Genomic DNA, 21291 nt, shown 5'->3' on the forward strand with positions numbered 1-21291 from the left:
CACATTCAGCGGGAAACTAACTATAATTAAGACATGTGCCAACTTTGACGACGTTTGGTTCAGTATTTTAAGAGCAAACTTCAATAGGAATAGGCTTGGAGTTCTGAGGAGCCGAAAGGGTATTAGGGTATTAGGGGAGTAATTATCTTGAAATCCCATAGTCTTTGGGAACACTGTGACGTCAAAGTGTTCCTAATCTCCCATTCATTTGAGAAAAGAAAAAAAAGCAGTCTTTGACCCTAAGAGGGCGCTTATGCCAGGTATGCTGCTGAAAAATGATACAAATGGTAAAATGGCAACAGGTTGGTGTCAAATGTGGAAATTCTGACCAGAATTCTTCACACATCACCCCCAAAGTCATATATATTGGTTAAAAGCTGAAAAAAAGTGTTTTGGAGGTAAGTCCTCCTTTAACGTGATTACTCGTTGACTTTGGCAACATCATCATGTATTTATTGTACTTGAAAAAACGGGTCTTTTTAACACGTTCACTGCCAACTAGGGATGGGCATCGAATTTCGAATTTTCGAATAATCGTTGTTATTATCAAGGTCGACTTTTATTATTGAAATTCGAAATTCGAAAAAAAAAAAAAAAAAAAAAAAAAAATTTTTTTTTTGAGTGAAATGTTGCATTGTCTCCCCTGATTCTAAGTATAGTCAAATCGCTTGGTTTGAGCAAGTAAAACAATTTTATAAGCATTTTAAGCAAGGTTTATAGAAAAATGAATGGCAGATGAAATCCCATGAAGAGGGAGAGGGGGTGACTTTGGCACCCCTTTGGCACTCAGATCTGAGCCTACTAAATATTTAATGAACCACTCATGATTGTCAAAACTGTTTTTTATTTTCGAAAATGTCAATGTCATGTAACATGTTCTTTACTTCAGTGGTGCAATGCTTGTTTGAGCTAAAAATCCACAGCAGAAGCTTTTTATATTAATTAATAAAGCCGTAGACTTAGAATCAGGGGAGACAATGCAACATTTCACTCACACAAAAAAAAAAAAAAAAAAATTTTTTTTTTTTTTTTTACATTTTTTTTTTTTTTTTCGAATTTCGAATTAAATTCGAATTTGGCCAGCGAATTTCGAATAGTGTTTTTGCTAGAAATGCCCATCCCTACTGCCAACGACGTATTACTCCGTCAAAAAAAATCCAACGGTTGACTGCCACTGACGTATTACTCCGTCAAAAAAATGATTTTTTTTTTTTTGACCGTGGGATGTGCATCTAACCCTTTTACATCTCTTATATAATTATTGGAGCCACCGAACGTTTACAACCCATTCCACCGACCCACTAAGTGGCGACAGTGCTCTCCTGACTAGAGGAAGGCAAGCAAAAAGCAGCCATTCTCATGAAAATGGATGGGGGAAAACGCTTTCGTTTTCGTGCTGATTGCTGGCGATGCGGGATTGCAAATTTGCATAATAGATTACAGGTGGAACACACTTTGAAACACGCAGCATAAATATGACCAGAATCGCAAAAGCTTCATCAAAGCTCTCAACCAAAACTCCAAGAAGCGAGCGAGTCCATCCAGACTTCCTCAAACAGCGGCCGCGCAGACAGGCAGCAGCAGCAGCAAAGCAGTGAGACTGGTGACAAGCTTGTGACGGCCGCTGCAGCCAAGAAGAACGCCCACGGAGGGAGGAGTTGGAAGCAGAGGGGGGTTTCCTGCTGTTATGGAGGAAATTACTGTTCAAAACTATTGTTTAGATGTCTGACGTCTTACTGATGCCAAAAATGAATGGTTAAAGTGACTGTTCTATCGAATTTCACAAAAAGCCGTTTATCTCTGAATAATTTTTCTGACGCTGAAACCATGCTGTATTCAACTGCTAATGCTTACATAACTACTAACTCTACAAACTAACTCTTTTAGACAGAGAAAGCACACATTCTATTAGTTCTTTTGAGATATTGTGTGTTCACAAAATCTTAGCAGAAAAGAATCCTCGGGTCTTGAAAGATGAGCCAGAATCCTCAAAAAACCCCTCTGGCAGAAGCTAACTACAGTAAAAAAAAAACGTCTGGCAGTGAATGTGTTAATACAGAATTTCTTTGAAAATTAAATACAATTGAACTGAAAAACAAAGAAATAAATGAAAATAAATGTAAAAAAAAGATCAATAGGCTAATGTAAAAACAATTGTTTTATCTAAATTGTTTTCATCATTGTGGGAAGCCAAAATTGTAATCGATTAAAATTTGAGTAATTGCACAGCCCTAATAGACCTGCCAGGTATTTATTTTAAAGTGCCGGCCCTTTTTAATGGGTCTCCAAGATGGAGTTCCCTGATGGTTCTGTGAAACAAACCACCTGGCAGTATCAGGTTAGGTTAGTTATCAGCAGCTTCACTACACAATATTGGGATTGATATTTATTCACATTGGCTTTCAAAATCCCATATCTGTATTGGTTGGCAGGGAAAGCGACCCGCTCTGATCCAGTCTGTTCTCTCAAAGGACAACAGATCAGCTCACATAACTCCGTTACGTGGACTGTTGGAATCCAACCCCACACACATACTCCCATAAATATTTGGACATGTCCAAGCTTGCATTTGTGACTGTGAGCCAGCAGATCCCAGTGTGTGAGCCAGGAGAACACGTCAGAACTCAAGACAGTGCTGTCTGTCTGCTCTGAGCCCAGAGAGAGAGAGAGAGACAGTGCTGTCTGTCTGCTCTGAGCCCAGAGAGAGAGAGAGAGACAGTGCTGTCTGTCTGCTCTGAGCCCAGAGAGAGAGAGAGAGACAGTGCTGTCTGTCTGCTCTGAGCCCAGAGAGAGAGAGAGAGAGAGAGAGAGAGAGAGAGAGAGAGAGAGAGAGAGAGAGAGAGAGAGAGAGAGAGAGAGAGAGAGAGAGAGAGAGGGCTGTCTCTCTGCTCTGAGTCCAGAGAGAGAGAGAGACAGCTGTCTGTCTGCTCTGAGCCCAGAGAGAGAGACAGACAGTGCTGTCTGTCTGCTCTGAGCCCAGAGAGAGAGAGAGAGACAGTGCTGTCTGTCTGCTCTGAGCCCAGAGAGAGAGAGAGACAGTGCTGTCTGCTCTGAGTCCAGAGAGAGAGAGAGACAGTGCTGTCTGTCTGCTCTGAGCCCAGAGAGAGAGAGAGAGAGAGACAGTGCTGTCTCTCTGCTCTGAGCCCAGAGAGAGAGAGAGAGAGAGACAGTGCTGTCTGTCTGCTCTGAGCCCAGAGAGAGAGAGAGAGAGACAGTGCTGTCTGTCTGCTCTGAGCCCAGAGAGAGAGAGAGACAGTGCTGTCTGTCTGCTCTGAGCCCAGAGAGAGAGAGAGAGACAGTGCTGTCTGTCTGCTCTGAGCCCAGAGAGAGAGAGAGACAGTGCTGTCTGTCTGCTCTGAGCCCAGAGAGAGAGAGAGAGTGCTGTCTGTCTGCTCTGAGCCCAGAGAGAGAGAGAGACAGTGCTGTCTGTCTGCTCTGAGCCCAGAGAGAGAGAGAGAGAGACAGACAGTGCTGTCTGTCTGCTCTGAGCCCAGAGAGAGAGAGAGAGAGAGAGAGAGAGACAGTGCTGTCTGTCTGCTCTGAGCCCAGAGAGAGAGAGAGACAGACAGTGCTGTCTGTCTGCTCTGAGCCCAGAGAGAGAGAGAGAGACAGTGCTGTCTGTCTGCTCTGAGCCCAGAGAGAGAGAGAGAGAGAGAGACAGTGCTGTCTGTCTGCTCTGAGCCCAGAGAGAGAGAGAGAGAGAGAGACAGTGCTGTCTGTCTGCTCTGAGCCCAGAGAGAGAGAGAGAGAGAGAGAGAGAGACAGTGCTGTCTGTCTGCTCTGAGCCCAGAGAGAGAGAGAGACAGACAGTGCTGTCTGTCTGCTCTGAGCCCAGAGAGAGAGAGAGAGAGAGAGAGACAGTGCTGTCTGTCTGCTCTGAGCCCAGAGAGAGAGAGAGAGACAGTGCTGTCTGTCTGCTCTGAGCCCAGAGAGAGAGAGAGAGAGAGAGAGACAGTGCTGTCTGTCTGCTCTGAGCCCAGAGAGAGAGAGAGAGAGAGAGACAGACAGTGCTGTCTGTCTGCTCTGAGCCCAGAGAGAGAGAGAGACAGTGCTGTCTGCCTGCTCTGAGCCCAGAGAGAGAGAGAGAGAGAGAGAGACAGTGCTGTCTGTCTGCTCTGAGCCCAGAGAGAGAGAGAGAGACAGTGCTGTCTGTCTGCTCTGAGCCCAGAGAGAGAGAGAGAGACAGTGCTGTCTGTCTGCTCTGAGCCCAGAGAGAGAGAGAGAGACAGTGCTGTCTGTCTGCTCTGAGCCCAGAGAGAGAGAGAGAGACAGTGCTGTCTGTCTGCTCTGAGCCCAGAGAGAGAGAGACAGTGCTGTCTGTCTGCTCTGAGCCCAGAGAGAGAGAGACAGTGCTGTCTGTCTGCTCTGAGCCCAGAGAGAGAGAGAGAGACAGACAGACAGTGCTGTCTGTCTGGTCTGAGCCCAGAGAGAGAGAGAGAGAGACAGTGCTGTCTGTCTGCTCTGAGCCCAGAGAGAGAGAGAGACAGTGCTGTCTGTCTGTCTGCTCTGAGTCCAGACATGCGCAGGCAGGCAGGCAGCGTCTGGGCAGCATCACCATAGCAGCATGGCAGCCGTGGAACGGGGTTAAGCTTCGACGCCATGTCGTCATCCTGACCTACTTAACATGCGATCTAACGACACAGAGCGTTAGCAGTGAGACCACACCAAACAATAACAAGCCCCCCCCCCCTCTCTCTCCTCAATCCAAACCAACACTGATTGAGTGAACCCAAAAATAGGAGGATGACCAGTTTTCACTGATAGACAAGTCACATCTCCCTCCAGGATGCCCTCTCCATTTTCTTCTGCTTTGCAGGTGGGCTGGGCTGGGGGTCAGGTGGGGTGGGCTGGGGGTCAGGGGGGCTGGGCTGGGGGTCAGGGGGGTCTCAGTGGAGCTGGTAGGTTCTTATGAGATCACAACCTAGGCTGGGCAATAAATGAGTATTGAGATCATATATGACTAGATATCATCTTATTGATATCATGTATGACTGACTAGACATCGCCTTAGATTTTGGATATGGTCATATCGGCATAAGCCTTGTCTTTTCTTAAGGCTGCATTATAGTAAAGTGTCGTCATTTTCATTTATTTATTTATTTATTTGTTTTTTTGGCTCATGATAAATATGCACGACTCCACAAAAGGAAACACAATTCAATTGACACCTTCCATGACCGGAAAGGAGTAGGACGAAGAAAATGTGATTTTATCTGCCCCATTTCCTGAACTTAGCAGACTGTTCTAGCTGTTCTATTAGCTGTTACCCGCTTAGTCATTATAGCCACACACTGATGATTATTGATCAAAAATGTCATGTTGTAAATATTTAGTGAAAGCACCAATAGTGACCCCCTGCAATATTGTTGCGATATCAATATCGAGGTATTTGTCAGTTGTTCTTTTGGTTCTGTTTAGATTAGTATTGTTATTGGCACAGCTGTGTATTTTGTTAAGCAGGAGAGGAAAACATGCCTTTTTATCATTTAATATAGGCTAAGGCTATATATTTAATATAGGCTAAGGCTATATATTTAATATAGGCTAAGGCTATATATTTAATATAGGCTAAGGCTATATATTTAATATAGGGTAAGGCTATATGTTTAATATAGGCTAAGGCTATATGTTTAATATAGGCTAAGGCTATATATTTAATATAGGCTAAGGCTATATTTAATATAGGCTAAGGCTATATATTTAATATAGGCTAAGGCTATATATTTAATATAGGCTAAGGCTATATATTTAATATAGGCTAAGGCTATATATTTAATATATGCTAAGGCTATATATTTAATATAGGCTAAGGCTATATATTTAATATAGGCTAAGGCTATATATTTAATATAGGCTAAGGCTATATATTTAATATAGGCTCATTTTTCATTGACATGTTGATACAGTATATTGTGCAGCTGCCTATTTTAAAACAGAGATGGAAACCCTGTGTTTGATCACAATCCCTGTTAGAATAAAAGTGCTTGTGACATCTCACATGTGGCTTTGACATACACCTGAACATTTAGACAAAACAAAATAGTGAGATATTATATTATATTGTGTTCAGCCTGGAAATACAGAGAGATGATTTTTGCTCCGTATCGCCCGGCGCTACGAGCACGTCTTAAAAAGTGACAGACTGTTTAGCTCAGAGCTGCTAAGACGTTCAGATCATAATAGGCCATATTGTGACTAGCATTTTCGTTTACTTCCGTTCCCACGGCAGGGGCACTACACACTTTTTTCTCCATAAAAGAGATCTATAGGTAGAAAGTACAAATAAAAAAGTTCTACTCGTGTTATCCTGCAGTATTTTTTTAATCAGTGGTCAAAGACGGCACTATTTCTTACTAGGCGTACTAATCTGTGCAAGGGGAGTGGTGTGGTTTTGGTCACGTGGACCAATCGCGTAGCCGCTTTATTCCCTTGCCGTAATAACATTAGAGCCATGGCGACCACCAGTTCAAGCAGCGAAGAGGGGAAAAAGAAACCAAAACAGCGGAAAAAAGTGCGTAAAAGCCGGGAATCAAAGGACTCCAAACGATGCTATATGCACTTTTTGTCAGTACAGAATGAGGACGTGCAGGATTTTACCCAGACAAGGTGGGACACTTACAGGTCTGTCGTCAAACAGTGGCTTTGTCTGGACGGCGATAGTAAAGTTATCGCTGAAACTTTTAAACATTGCGTGGACGTGGATTTTGACCATGTTCCCGAGGACGCTGGATTTCACGCGACGTGTTACCGTCGCTTTATTTGTAAAAGACGTTTGGGTTTGGCTGAGAAACGCTGCACACAGATGGTGCAGGGGGGGGGAGAAGAAGAACCAGATGCAGCCGCAGCCTCGGACAGCATCGGCCCCGACGGAGCCACGTCTGAAACCCCCCGAAAGAAACTTCGGTCTCGGACAGGTTTGCCCGTCCGTTCTGCTGGCCCTGTCCTTCCAGCCATCTGCATCATTTGTAAAAAGGTGGACAAATATATTACTGTTGGTGGAAAACGGAAGAAGGATCAACTTTCACAAGCAGAGACAGTGTCTGCAGGTAAGCGACCCCCCCCCCCCTCTCTCTCTCTCTATCTCACACACACACACACACACACACACACACACACACACACACACACGGGACTGAAAAACATGGAACAAGGAAGTGTGCAGATAGACAGGCAGAAAAGGCGGTGGTCTTGTGATGTAGTTGATTTATATATTATATTATATTACTTATCATTGATAAAAAAAATGTGTATCTACAGAACAGAGACTGAAACACCAAGGGGGGGCAGGTCACAAGTGCCAGCTGGCCCATTGTTCACTGTGTTATTTACAGCCCCCAAACCAACACACACACACACACACACACACACACACACACACACACACACACACACACACACACACACACACACACACACACACACACACACAGAGAGAGAGAGAGGGAGCATTTTATTTTATTGCCTTGATCTCCTTGCCCCCCCCCACCTCTTTTTTCTTGTAATAACAATACAATGGATAAAAGATACAAAAACAAATGTCACCCACTTTTTTTTATTATAAAATGTGTGATTTGACAGTAAAGCTGATTATAACTTTTTTTTGTTTTCAGGCCAGTTGCGGAAGGCTGCTGAGAAGAAGGAAGACTCTAGCGTTCTTTTGCATATCAAAGACAAAGACTGTGTGTCTCTGGAAGTGCGTTACCACAGGTCCTGTTACAGAGAATACACAAGGTCCTTGTCAAAGTCTACGGCAACACATACTGCAACCACAGATGAAGTGTGAGTTATTACATTGCATTAACACTGCACATTTCAAAAGTAAGGCTTTGACCTACAACAAATACTATTTTGTCTGTCTTTAGATACAATGTTGACAGCAGACCTCTTTGCACATGTTAAGTATTTTTTTGTCTGCGTGTGTGTGTTTTCAGAAATGAACAACCCTTTGCTGCCAGCTACAAGATATTCTGCGAACGAGTCATCCGTCAAAGGATTATCGATAAACAAGAAATCCTGAAAATGAACCAACTAAGGAAGAAATTCATAGACATCGTTAAGAAGAATGAGGATATTGATGCTTCAGACTACAGGTAACTGTGTCCTTGACAGTTCAGTAAATAAAAAAGAACCTCTTTCATACTGAAAAGTTTCCATTTTATTGATTTATTCGCTCACAAGAAAGGCTGACAGTATGTTTAAATGTATTTGTTTGTCATTGTGAAAAAAATCCCTTTATTTATACATTTGTGCTCGTCTTTTTCTATATTTTCATGTTGCAGGCAGGATAAACTGAAAAAGCGGTTGGCCCGTGATTTCCCCCAGCTGGTGTTTCACAGCCCTGCAACGCGCAACATCTCCGAACTGGTTTTTGTTGAAACATTATCAGCAGATACACTGTTAGACAGGCTACCGCATCCATCAGACACGACAACAACTGAGTCAACCGAGGTAAGCCAAGCTGAAAGTGACAATGAACACACATCTGGACAAACTACAGAGCACACAAGGACACTGTACAGTGCAGGACTGATATTGAAGAGACTTGTGAATGAAACTCCCGGGATGAAATGCCCCTGGCCTCCCACAGCAGAGGATTTGAATGTTTCTGACGCAAAATCTGTTGTGCCAGTTGAACTATTCAATGTGATTTCCTGGATTATAGGTGCAACAGAGGAACCAACACTAGACCATTATGTTGATATTCCTGAAGATGTGAACCTAAAAGTTTTATCTGTTTGTCAAGACATTGTGTATCTTGCTTCTAAAGGTCGGAAGCAGACGCCTAAGTCACTGTGTCTTGGTCTAACTGTTCGCCATTTAACAGGTTCATCCAATGTTCTGTCACTACTGAACAGATTAGGACACTGTGCTTCATGGAACACAGTTGTCAGTCTAGACACTAGCCTAGCGTCACTACAACTTCTAGAGGGCAGAGACAAAATCCCTAAGGGGTTCTCAAAGAAGGCACCAACCATACTGGTGTGGGATAACATCGATTTTGGGGAGGAGACACTGTCAGGTCGTGGAACTACTCACCATACAAATGGCATTATGGTACAAAGTTCTGTTGTTGAAACAATGTCTAGACCAGACAGACAGCCACTGCCGAAGTCAGTTTACACATTCAAAGCACCTCCTAGCATCCCGCTACAACACTATCCACAGACTAAAAGACAAGGGCCACAGAACTTGCTTCAGGATGAAAGTGTTCCATTGCAGGTGGAAACGTACAGGTTGAACACTGTGTCTGCTGCCAAAACAGAACTGGCATATGTTTTAGTGAAGAACACAGATGCTGAAGCATGTACAGTACCAGGCTGGACAGGTTTCCACACAATGCTACAAAGTGATGCCACTCTACCTAAGTCAGCACTGTATTATCTTCCAGTCATTGAGGCTTCACCGACAGAGATGTCAACAGTTAACACTATTCTGAAGCGAAGTGTTGAACTTGCTGATCAGCTAGAACTGGACCATGTAGTGTTAGTTTTTGACCAAGCTATATATGCCAAAGCTCAGCAAATCCGCTGGAAAGATGATGAGTTGACAAAGCGTCTTGTGGTTAGACTAGGTGAGTTTCATACATGCATGTCCTTCCTAGGCATTTTAGGAAAAAGATTTGGTGATGCAGGACTGCAAGACATACTCATCGAGTCTGAAGTCGTTGCCCAAGGATCCATCAATGGTGTGATCAGTGGTCATCATTACAACCGCAGCATGAGGGCACACAAACTTATGTATGAGAGTCTGCAACGTGCCAGATTCAGCACATTCCTAGACTCATTAACACCAGAGGAGAGAGATGAGTGCATGGCTGTCATCACTGAGATCAAAGACGCTTTCCCAGACAGAACAATGGATGTTTTGTGTGCAAATGAGAACTTTGACAAAATGTGTTCAAAGTATGCCGTCTTTGTGGAAACGAGAAGTGCAGAAAACCCAACGTTTGCCTTCTGGAGTTCATACATTGACATGGTACAAATACTACTGCTGTTTGTGAGAGCAACACGTGAATCAGACTGGCAGCTTCACCTGTCAACAGTGCGCCTGATGATGGCATGGTTTTTTGCTTACGACCGTGTAAACTATGCTAGGTATTTGCCTTCATACTGGCTGGAAATGGTCAATTTGCCTCTCACACATCCTTCTTGTCACAAAGACCTCAGTGTAAAAGGCCAGTGGACTGTCCAACGTCAAAGTGCCCATGGATTTGCCTCCATTGCTTGTGACCAGGCTATTGAGCAAACATGCAATAGAGATTCCAAGACAAAGGGTGGCTGGACAGGGATAACACTGAATCGGGCTGCAGTGTCTCGCTGGATATTGTCACAACATGAAAGAGCTGCCATAGCTAGACAATGTGAGTCAATGGCTGGTAAATCTCCTGAAACACGGAGACGAAAAGATCTGGACCAAACACGGATTCATGCCGATGAAAATGCTGTGACCAGAATAAGTTCCACCATAGATTCTATGCTGAACCCATTTGACATACACCAAGATGGCATTGTTTGTCTTAGCTCAGGGACAGTAGCAGCTGAAGATGTCAAGAATGATTTGCTTGCAGCACAAGAAAGAGGTGAAGAAGCTGTCAAAGTCTTTTTGGACCAAAGACTGTTGTCAAAATCAGTCGACATTTTCGCCCCCATCAAGGCACAAAAACTGAAGACCTTCAGTGACCAGGCAAAGACAAAGAAGAAATCTGCAGCAGGCAAAGATGTGATTCTGCGTGCTGACAAGAAACTGTTCTCCAGACTACTCATTGTTGGTCAAACTAGAAAGATAGACCTGAGGGAAGTTCTGTCCTACTCCTTGGGAACGGTTTCATATCCTTTAGCCAGTACTGACGGGTCACTAGCTAAAACAAACAAATCAGCTCTGATGAATATATTGGAGAACAAAGACAAAGACTGCTTAGTTCAACAAGTTCCGTCAGATGGAGCTATTCTCTTCGATGGCATGGCAGTCATTCAAGCCATTCGTTCCAAACCGGCTACCTTTGGAGAATTGGCTGAAAACGTACTACAGTATGTGCTCAAATTAGCTCTGCAGCACAAGTGTACACGGATAGACTTTGTCATTGACCAGTATCCAAAAATTAGCATTAAGAACCTAGAGCGGTCACGTAGGGCTGGGGTCGGTACACAACGGGTGCAAATCTATGGACGGGATCAAAAGGCACCAACGCAATGGAAAAAGTTTCTATCAGATGGAACAAACAAAGCAGAACTGGCAGAATTCCTCTATGTTGCATGGCGAGATGCTGACCTCACCATTTTGGGCAGGGACCTCAGCTTGTACATAGCACATGGAGAACTGTGTCACTGTGTTTCCGTAAAAGAGGGTTCACAAACTGTCACTGCTGTTCAAGAACTGACATGTGACCATGAGGAATATGACACTAGGGTATTTGTACATGCACAGCATGCTGCACAAGAACACCAAACTGTAGTCATCAAAAGCCCCGATACTGACGTGGCAGTGATTGCTGTAAGTCTGCAGAAAGATTTACAGTGTAGCTTGTATTTCTTCACAGGAGTAGGCAACAGAACGAGGATCATTGATGTGGCTAAGGTGTCAGCAGCTCTTGGCACCAGTGTTTGTTCTGCACTCATTGGCATCCATACCTTCACAGGTTGTGACTCGACCAGTGCCTTTCATGGCAAGGGCAAAGGGAAGACATTTTCTCTTGCTTGCCAGAAAGAAGAATACCTGACTGGGTTCACAAATCTTGGCAGCAGTTTTAACCTTGACCAGTCAACTTTCAACACACTGAGCAAATATGTGTGCCACCTGTATGGCCAATCATCTGCCAAAAACGTGAACGATGCAAGGTACAAATCATTTTGTACGGCATCATCAGCTTTGCCAGAACTGTCCATTCCCCCAACAAGTGATGCTCTCCACCAACATTGCAAAAGGGCAAACTACCAAGCAGCAGTGATGAGACGTTCTCTGACTAGTAGGATGTGTGCTCCTTCACCCATTGGCAATGGATGGGGCATGGAGGATGGGGAGTTAACAGTAACATGGATGACTAGAAATCCTGCCCCTGATAGTGTGTTGCAGGTAGTCCACTGTAATTGTAAAAAAAGCAAATGTGAAACTGGAAGATGTTCATGCATGTCTGCAAAACTGTCTTGCACTGATTTATGTCACTGCCAGGACTGTGAAAATGTGTCAAAGGAAACAGAAGAAAGAGGTACATGGGATGATGACTCTGATGAAAGTGATAGGGATGAGTAACCCAACATGTTACTATGTAGGCCTACTACTTGTTTTGTTCAAGAATTATTAAATTGTTAAAGAATTGCCACACTGCCTACATCCAGTTAAATGCAATGCATAAATGCAAACAGCACAGACTACTTACACAGCCAACAGAAGGTTTTATTGTGATGCATTTGTATGCTATTTTGTATTTTCATATATTTCCTTGGCGGGGGGGGGGGGGGGGGGGGTGTACAAATGACAGATGCTGTGACACTTTGTGGTACTTGAATAAATGTTTCATACCATATGTTGTAATAATTCTGACCTCTAGTACTTTAATTTTTAGTCTTGTCCATTTTTTGCATTATTCCAATTTAGGGGGCGTGGTAACATTTTGATAGATTTTCTGCCATTTTGGTCCAAGGTGCCCTGATTTTCTTTTCTACCTTTCATTACACAGTAGGTTGAGACATTTTTTATGTATGAAACATAAGCTTTTGGCACAATTTACTGTGGAGGTTTCATTGTACTGTGTGGCAAACACTTAAGTTGAAGCATATTCTTTAACAAATATGCTACATTTCATGATCTAAATTCACATATGAGTAAACTAAAGGCACCAATACTTGTTTCAGATGTTAAGTATATGCATTTTAGCATTTATGACATTTGAGAAAGATTTTGTGTTGCCAAAAACACATTTTACAAGCAAAAACAGCAGCACAAGATTTTCGTTTTTTGGTTATAAACTGTTTATACATTTCTGGCTTGTGACAAAATACTGCAGGATATTATGAGTAGAACTTTTAACCCAAAGTCCAGAAGGGTATTGTCTATGAAAAAATGCATTGAATGAGTAGTGCCCATGACATGGGAACGAAACTCATTTTCTAAGCACTTTTTCATGGGTCCCAACACGGCCTATAAGGCTCAGTAGACACACAGATGGCCGATTGTGGCGCTTTGCTCTGTTTGACTGCCTGCCTGCAGAGGTCACTGTTTGACTGACTGCCTGCAGGCCACAGCGCTGCCTTCAACCAGCATTCATTTTCTTCTACGTTTGTTTTGCTTTAAGGGGTTTATTGTAACTATTATATTATTTGACGCTTTTATTACATTTATTCTGTATCTTTTTGCTTTCCCCTTGAGTTTTATTGTAAATACCAGCCGCGACAGCGTATGTCTGGTGCGTGTGTGTGTTTGTGTGTGTGTGTTTGTGTGCGTGTGTGTGTGTGTGTTTGTGTGTGTGTGTGTGTGTGTGTGGACAGATTTTGTTAACGCGATAGCACCACAACTGTGCAAGATGCAGTCACATGCAGTTTGTGTGCAGTTCAGATGACAGTTAGTTAACGCAGAGTTAGAAGATGGGTGTGATCCCACCACAAGATGCTTTCTACTTCTTATTATTGTACTTCTTGCAGATCCTAAAAGTCGGGAAAAGTGTAGAAAATCAATTTTGACATTTAAGTTCGGAAATGGTGCAAAAATGTTTTTTCAGCTAAGGAGGGATATGGTTTAGTTGTGCAGGTTATATTGAAATCTCAGCAGCACGCATCATTGGATCATCATTTTGATTCAAAATCTTTTTAAGTGCCATTACGACACTATGAAGAAAAAGTGTGGAAATTAGTTTTTGTCCCCGGGACCTATTGCACGTTCAGCTGTCCGGGTGAACCAAAAAGACTTGTTGTTGCCCTGCAGAATAACTGTGTACATACATAACAACAGTCTAGGTCTTTTAGATATCATTGAACTTATTGATATTTTTGAGGATGCATGTTTGAGATGTTTGCTTCCTTGCATGTTGGATAACGTGCCCACGCCCCGAGGGGGGCTGCTGCTCCCCCAGGCCTGGTGGTCCTCAGCAGGGCCCACACCCCGAGGCCGGAGGGGGGCTGCTGCTCCCCCAGGCCTGGTGGTCCTCAGCAGTGCCCACACCCCGAGGCCGGAGGGGGGCTGCTGCTCCCCCAGGCCTGCTCCTCAGCAGGGCCCACACCCCACAGCTAAGCTTGGCCTTGGGCCTCTTATTGAAACAAAGGCCTGTTTGTGTCAAGGCCCACGCACGATGCTGAAGGAAAGTGCTCCCAGTCACTCTCCATTAACTTGATCTGTTTTGAAGTCATTGTCCCCAGATGATATTTCTGGATCCGTTGTCTGGTGGCCGAGGGGCTGCTCAGGCTGGACTTGGCGCTGTGCTAAACCCAGGAGAAGAGCTGCACTCAGAGAGCGTAGAGAGGATGTTCATCACGTGCAACGGATGATTTCTTCCTGGAGACAAATCGCTCTTCCTTTCGTATCTCCTTGATGTTTGACAGCCAGCAACACAGGGCAGTAAACGTGCAGGCGCCACCTAGAGGCTTGCAGTCAGAAGGCAGGACAGTGAACGTGCACGTGCCACCTAGAGGCTCAGACACATTAGAACATGGAACTAGTCATGCACAAAACTACCCTGAAGCGTTCAAATGTAATTGGATTGAAGTTGGCGAGAGCATTCCTGATAGCATTATCCACTGAGATGTTCTCAGCTGAGAGCAATCATACTCCGTTACGTAAACGCATCATGAACCATTTCTTTCATGTGATCTCTATTATGCGAGAGTCATTCTGATCGTAGTTGTGCGATTATTATAGATGTTTATAAATGGATTGTAAAGCTGTCCGACATCCAAAAACAGCTGAACCAAGGCACTCTTCAAAGATTTAAAAACTGGAAGTACATAGATACAATTGTGAACACAATCAATCACCATCACCATGATCGCAAAAACTAGGGAAAAAAAGTGGAATATATTATATAATGGGTAGAATTTACCAACAGAAGGAGATTGTGTCTCTTTCCTTTTTGAACCCGGACCTACTCTATCCTCAACATCAGTGTCTGATGTCTGTGATGAGAAAACCTGGCTTGTAACAGCCTCGTGTCTCTCAGGATTCCCCCCACATGACCGGCCTGGTTCTCCTGGCTGGGATCTGGGCCTCTGCGGCCTTGGACCAGATGCTTTCAGAGAGCTCTTGACTTTCTGGGCCAGAACCCATCCGTTCAGCCCGACCCACCAGAACATGACCATTCCACGCTGAATATGAAAGGTCCAGACCGCTCGCAACTGCGTCCGAGTCAGGGTGCTGATGACGAGGGGTGGGAATCTCTAGGTTGACAAAACGCACACTTGCACGCGATTTAAAATTTCAACATTTTATTTGTCATTGAATGTTGAAAACTGGTCGAAATCAAGTGCATTTCACCCTGCTGTCATCATGCTCGGTTTGTTTATGTGATGCTGGGCACGTCCCGGTGCACCACACCAATATCCAGTGCCGCTTTTGTTTTTGACGCAATAATATTAAATGTAGTGACTGAAATATATTTGATCGTTGCCCATTTGACTAACTGATAAACACCACATGGGGAATAGTGGGTGAGGGAATGAGTGGACCATTCCGAACGCAATATACATGCTGCACTGCCCTCGCAGTTGAGTTACGCCTTTTTCGTTCCGTCAACATCACATTTTAAACTAACATTTAAAAAATAATTTTTTTGACATTTGTGAATCGATTCGATTCAGAATCATCCACCTCAGCATCGTGATGCATCTAAGAATCAACATCCCCCCACCCCCACCCCCCCACCCCGAGTGCTGACCCCATGGTGCTGAGCCCATGCTTTGAGCTCCATCTGTAGCAGAGTTATTGGAAGCAGATGGATGGGAGAACCTGCAGGATGTCACGTGTGGAATCTCCACAGTCTGGACATCGGATGCCATGACTCTGATCCAACCAGCATTCTGGACAGAGAGCTCCACAACAGATCACATGACTCTGATCCAACCAGCATTCTGGACAGAGAGCTCCACCACAGATCACATGACTCTGATCCAACCAGCATTCTGGACAGAGAGCTCCACCACAGATCACATGACTCTGATCCAACCAGTATTCTGGACAGAGAGCTCCACCTCAGATCATTGCTCTCTCTCTCTCTCTCTCTCCAGCCTTGCATTGGGTAACATTACGCTGATCGATTTGATATTTTTGTCTGATTCCGGTCCGTGTTTTCCTCTTCCTCTGCAGCTCAGGGATGTGTGTGTGCAAGACGGGAGTGTACGGACCCAAGTGTGACGAGTGCCACCCGGGCTTCTTCCGCTTCAGCTCCACTGGCTGTCAGCCATGCCAGTGTCACAACCACACCAACTGCCACCCGCAGTCCGGTGAGTGTGCCTACATACACAACCACACCAACTACTGCCACCCGCAGTCCGGTGAGTGTGCCTACATACACAACCACACCAACTACTGCCACCCGCAGTCCGGTGAGTGTGCCTACATACACACTGTCAGCCATGCCAGTGTCACAACCACACCAACTGCCACCCGCAGTCCGGTGAGTGTGCCTACATACACACTGTCAGCCATGCCAGTGTCACAACCACACCAACTGCCACCCGCAGTCCGGTGAGTGTGCCTACATACACACTGTCAGCCATGCCAGTGTCACAACCACAACCAACTACTGCCCCCCGCAGTGTGAACAGGGCACTCCTGAAAAAGAGAGCATTGCCCTCAGTGAGACTTACTAAAGGTAAGCTAGTGAGAGGCTTGATGAGGAGGAAGGGTGGAGGAGGGGGATTATACATAAGAGCCATATGTCTTGCCATTCTAATGCAGAGCCAGATGGAGCCATACATGTAGCCTGGCCTGAGATCAGGCTTCACAGTAGCTCAGGTTTGACAGCTCCTGCTAAAGTAGCACCCTGGCCTCTTTGTACTGTGTACCTCAGATTAACACCACAGTGACTCATCGTTTCAGTCTCAGTGCAGACAGAGGCAGATATGACTTGAGTAGCTCAGATTAACACCACAGTGACTCATCGTTTCAGTCTCAGTGCAGACAGAAGCAGATATGACTTGAGTAGCTCAGATTAACACCACAGTGACTCATCGTTTCAGTCTCAGCGCAGACAGAGGCAGATATGACTTGAGTAGCTCAGATTAACACCACAGTGACTCGTCGTTTCAGTCTCAGTGCAGACAGAGGCAGATATAACTTAAGTACCTCAGATTAACACCACAGTGACTCATCGTTTCAGTCTCAGCGCAGACAGAGGCAGATATGACTTGAGTAGCTCAGATTAACACCACAGTGACTCGTCGTTTCAGTCTCAGCACAGACAGAGGCAGATATGACTTGAGTAGCTCAGATTAACACCACAGTGACTCATCGTTTCAGTCTCAGCGCAGACAGAGGCAGATATGACTTGAGTACCTCAGATTAACACCACAGTGACTCGTCGTTTCAGTCTCAGTGCAGACAGAGGCAGATATAACTTGAGTACCTCAGATTAACACCACAGTGACTCATCGTTTCAGTCTCAGCGCAGACAGAGGCAGATATGACTTGAGTACCTCAGATTAACACGACAGTGACTCATCGTTTCAGTCTCAGCGCAGACAGAGGCAGATATGACTTGAGTAGCTCAGATTAACACCACAGTGACTCGTCGTTTCAGTGTCAGTGCAGACAGAGGCAGATATGACTTGAGTACCTCAGATTAACACCACAGTGACTCATCGTTTCAGTCTCAGTGCAGACAGAGGCAGATATGACTTGAGTACCTCAGATTAACACCACAGTGACTCATCGTTTCAGTCTCAGCACAGACAGAGGCAGATATGACTTGAGTACCTCAGATTAACACCACAGTGACTCGTCGTTTCAGTCTCAGCACAGACAGAGGCAGATATGACTTGAGTACCTCAGATTAACACCACAGTGACTCGTCGTTTCAGTCTCAGCACAGACAGAGGCAGATATGACTTGAGTACCTCAGATTAACACCACAGTGACTCATCGTTTCAGTCTCAGCACAGACAGAGGCAGATATGACTTGAGTACCTCAGATTAACACCACAGTGACTTGTCGTTTCAGTCTCAGCTCAGACAGAGGCAGATATGACTTGAGTACCTCAGATTAACACCACAGTGACTTGTCGTTTCAGTCTCAGCACAGACAGAGGCAGATATGACTTGAGTACCTCAGATTAACACCACAGTGACTCATCGTTTCAGTCTCAGTGCAGACAGAGGCAGATATGACTTGAGTACCTCAGATTAACACCACAGTGACTTGTCGTTTCAGTCTCAGCACAGACAGAGGCAGATATGACTTGAGTACCTCAGATTAACACCACAGTGACTCGTCGTTTCAGTCTCAGCACAGACAGAGGCAGATATGACTTGAGTACCTCAGATTAACACCACAGTGACTCATCGTTTCAGTCTCAGCACAGACAGAGGCAGATATGACTTGAGTACCTCAGATTAACACCACAGTGACTTGTCGTTTCAGTCTCAGCACAGACAGAGGCAGATATGACTTGAGTAGCTCAGATTAACACCACAGTGACTCATCGTTTCAGTCTCAGCGCAGACAGAGGCAGATATGACTTGAGTAGCTCAGATTAACACCACAGTGACTCATCGTTTCAGTGTCAGCGCAGACAGAGGCAGATATGACTTGAGTAGCTCAGATTAACACCACAGTGACTCATCGTTTCAGTGTCAGCGCAGACAGAGGCAGATATGACTTGAGTACCTCAGATTAACACCACAGTGACTCATCGTTTCAATGTCAGCGCAGACAGAGGCAGATATGACTTGAGTAGCTCAGATTAACACCACAGTGACTCATCGTTTCAGTGTCAGCGCAGACAGAGGCAGATATGACTTGAGTAGCTCAGATTAACACCACAGTGACTCGTCGTTTCAGTGTCAGAGCAGACAGAGACAGATTGTCGCCCCGCTGAGTCATTAGATAGGCACGGTAAGTGGTGGGTGTCCTCTAGAGAGGAAGGGCAAAGAGGAACAATAGGAGCACATATCGAGTAACGGGCCACCGAATAGCCTGGCTTCCAACTGTGCTTACGCCACTCATCCCCCCACAGTGCTCTCCTCTCAACCATGTGCCACCATGGAGGCCTGAGATCCAGCAGGGTCTTCCTCACCATGTCAGGGTCTCTCCTCCTGCCTCACAGTGGGCCTTTGGCGGGGTGACTGTCACTACACACAACACTAAGCATGGTCGGATTTGTCTTGTGGCCCGACGGTTAGAGAAGCGAGCTTGTGATCGGAAGCTCGTCAATTCAATCCCCGGGACGGCACGATAAATCTGGGTGGGGAAAGTGAAAAGGCAGCGCTTGCCCCTCCCTCATTACCACCACTGAGGTGCCCTTGAGCAAGGCCCTTAGCCCTTGTTCACACACGATGCCGAACGTAAGTAGAACTGAAGCTTGAAGCAGGCACAAGCTGAACGGACGCCTAAACGTTCACACGAGAAGCCTTCTCTTTTCCTCTCAGTGGCTACTCGGCGCGCCTTGAACCCGCCCACGACTCCCATTGACTTCAGGCCTGGCTTCACGCGTCACGCTTGGTAAATAGGCGTGAATCCTGAACGATCGCTTGAGCGTGACACGCGCGCGGGTGGTGTGACCGGCCTCGCCTGTTAACAAGGACGCCTAAATTAAACTTGTGGGTTCAGCGTAGGTTGAGCTTAGGTTGAGCGTTGCTTCGGTGTATGGTGTGAACGGGGGCTTAACCCCAACCGCTCCAGTGGAGCTGCTCAGTGGTCAACAGATCAGTCTGTGGTTGTACTGGTCAGCTTCCAGGTGTGAAGGTGTGTGTGAATGTGAACAGGGCGCTCCTGAAAGAGAGAGCATTGCTCTCAGTGAGACTCTCTCTGTATAAATAAAGGTATTAAAAACCACATTTATTGTAGAATGGATCAATACTACACTGGTTGCCTCTATAGGGAGCTGAGCTGTTCACCTGAAACAAGAAAAGGAAAATACACAAAACAAACATAAAATACACTAACATATAATAATATACTAAAATAACCTTCTGATCATGTTGTCCTCACTGTCTCCTCCAGGTGTATGTCTGAACTGCCTGGACAACACCCAGGGAAACAACTGTGAGGAATGCAAGCCCGGTTCCTACCGCCGGCCCGGCGCCGTCCTGACCCAAACCTGTGCCCCGTGTCCCTGTTCCAACTCCACCTCCACTGGCAGCTGTCACTCCGGTCAGTACCTGCTGCTCACAGTCACACTGTGTCACTCCGGTCAGTACCTGCTGCTCACAGTCACACTGTGTCACTCGGGTCAGTACCTGCTGCTCACAGTCACACTGTGTCACTCGGGTCAGTACCTGCTGCTCACAGTCACACTGTCACTCCGGTCAGTACCTGCTGCTCACAGTCACTCTGTGTCACTCCGGTCAGTACCTGCTGCTCACAGTCACACTGTGTCACTCGGGTCAGTACCTGCTGCTCACAGTCACACTGTGTCACTCGGGTCAGTACCTCCTGCTCACAGTCACACTGTCACTCCGGTCAGTACCTGCTGCTCACAGTCACACTGTGTCACTCCGGTCAGTACCTGCTGCTCACAGTCACACTGTCACTCCGGTCAGTACCTGCTGCTCACAGTCACACTGTGTCACTCCGGTCAGTACCTCCTGCTGCTCACAGTCACACTGTGTCACTCGGGTCAGTACCTCCTGCTCACAGTCACACTGTGTCACTCCGGTCAGTACCTCCTGCTCACAGTCACACTGTGTCACTCCGGTCAGTACCTCCTGCTCACAGTCACACTGTGTCACTCCGGTCAGTACCTGCTGCTCACAGTCACACTGTGTCACTCCGGTCAGTACCTGCTGCTCACAGTCACACTGTGTCACTCCGGTCAGTACCTGCTGCTCACAGTCACACTGTGTCACTCCGGTCAGTACCTCCTGCTCACAGTCACACTGTGTCACTCCGGTCAGTACCTCCTGCTCACAGTCACACTGTGTCACTCCGGTCAGTACCTCCTGCTCACAGTCACACTGTGTCACTCCGGTCAGTACCTGCTGCTCACAGTCACACTGTGTCACTCCGGTCAGTACCTGCTGCTCACAGTCACACTGCAGCTACTGAGCTGATGCTCTGATACAGGCTCTCAGGAGGGACTTACTATATATATATATATATATATATATATATATATATATATATATATTAGGGGTGTCACGATACACTCAGTT

The 21291-nt window shown here is 45.6% G+C and overlaps 2 protein-coding genes across 3 annotated transcripts in view; both read left to right on the forward strand.

The window, feature by feature from the left end:
- LOC310784117 (multiple epidermal growth factor-like domains protein 9) overlaps nt 1–21291 on the forward strand; it is a 71693-nt gene that overhangs the window by 37613 nt on the left and 12789 nt on the right. The window contains exons 3-4 of the mRNA XM_083645097.1: nt 16285–16421; nt 20141–20290. Coding sequence (XP_083501223.1) covers nt 16285–16421; nt 20141–20290 — 287 coding nt within the window. The remainder of the gene's footprint in view (nt 1–16284; nt 16422–20140; nt 20291–21291) is intronic.
- Nucleotides 6225–12410, forward strand: LOC310784118 (uncharacterized protein). 2 transcript variants are annotated; one of them, XR_014553123.1, is made up of 3 exons: nt 6225–7046; nt 7611–8090; nt 8280–12410. XR_014553123.1 is itself a non-coding variant. In XM_083645098.1 (3 exons), the coding sequence occupies exons 1-3, from the start codon at nt 6452–6454 to the stop codon at nt 8092–8094; spliced, it is 927 nt and encodes a 308-aa protein (XP_083501224.1). In that variant the 5' UTR covers nt 6225–6451; the 3' UTR covers nt 8095–12410. The 2 variants fall into 2 exon arrangements, 1 of the variants encoding a protein (XP_083501224.1); XM_083645098.1 differs by having other exon boundaries at nt 7611–7779; nt 7932–12410.

The sequence above is a fragment of the Poromitra crassiceps genome (genome assembly GCF_964638095.1).
Source record: "Poromitra crassiceps genome assembly, chromosome: 10".
Lineage (NCBI taxonomy): Eukaryota > Metazoa > Chordata > Actinopteri > Beryciformes > Melamphaidae > Poromitra > Poromitra crassiceps.

Coding starts and splice junctions, on each gene's coding strand:
- LOC310784118 (XM_083645098.1), top strand. CDS start 6,452: ATGGCGACCACCAGTTCAAGCAGCGAAGAGGGGAAAAAGAAACCAAAA. Junction 7,047..7,610: donor AGCAGAGACAGTGTCTGCAG/GTAAGCGACCCC, acceptor TTTTGTTTTCAG/GCCAGTTGCGGAAGGCTGCT. Junction 7,780..7,931: donor ACTGCAACCACAGATGAAGT/GTGAGTTATTAC, acceptor GTGTGTTTTCAG/AAATGAACAACCCTTTGCTG.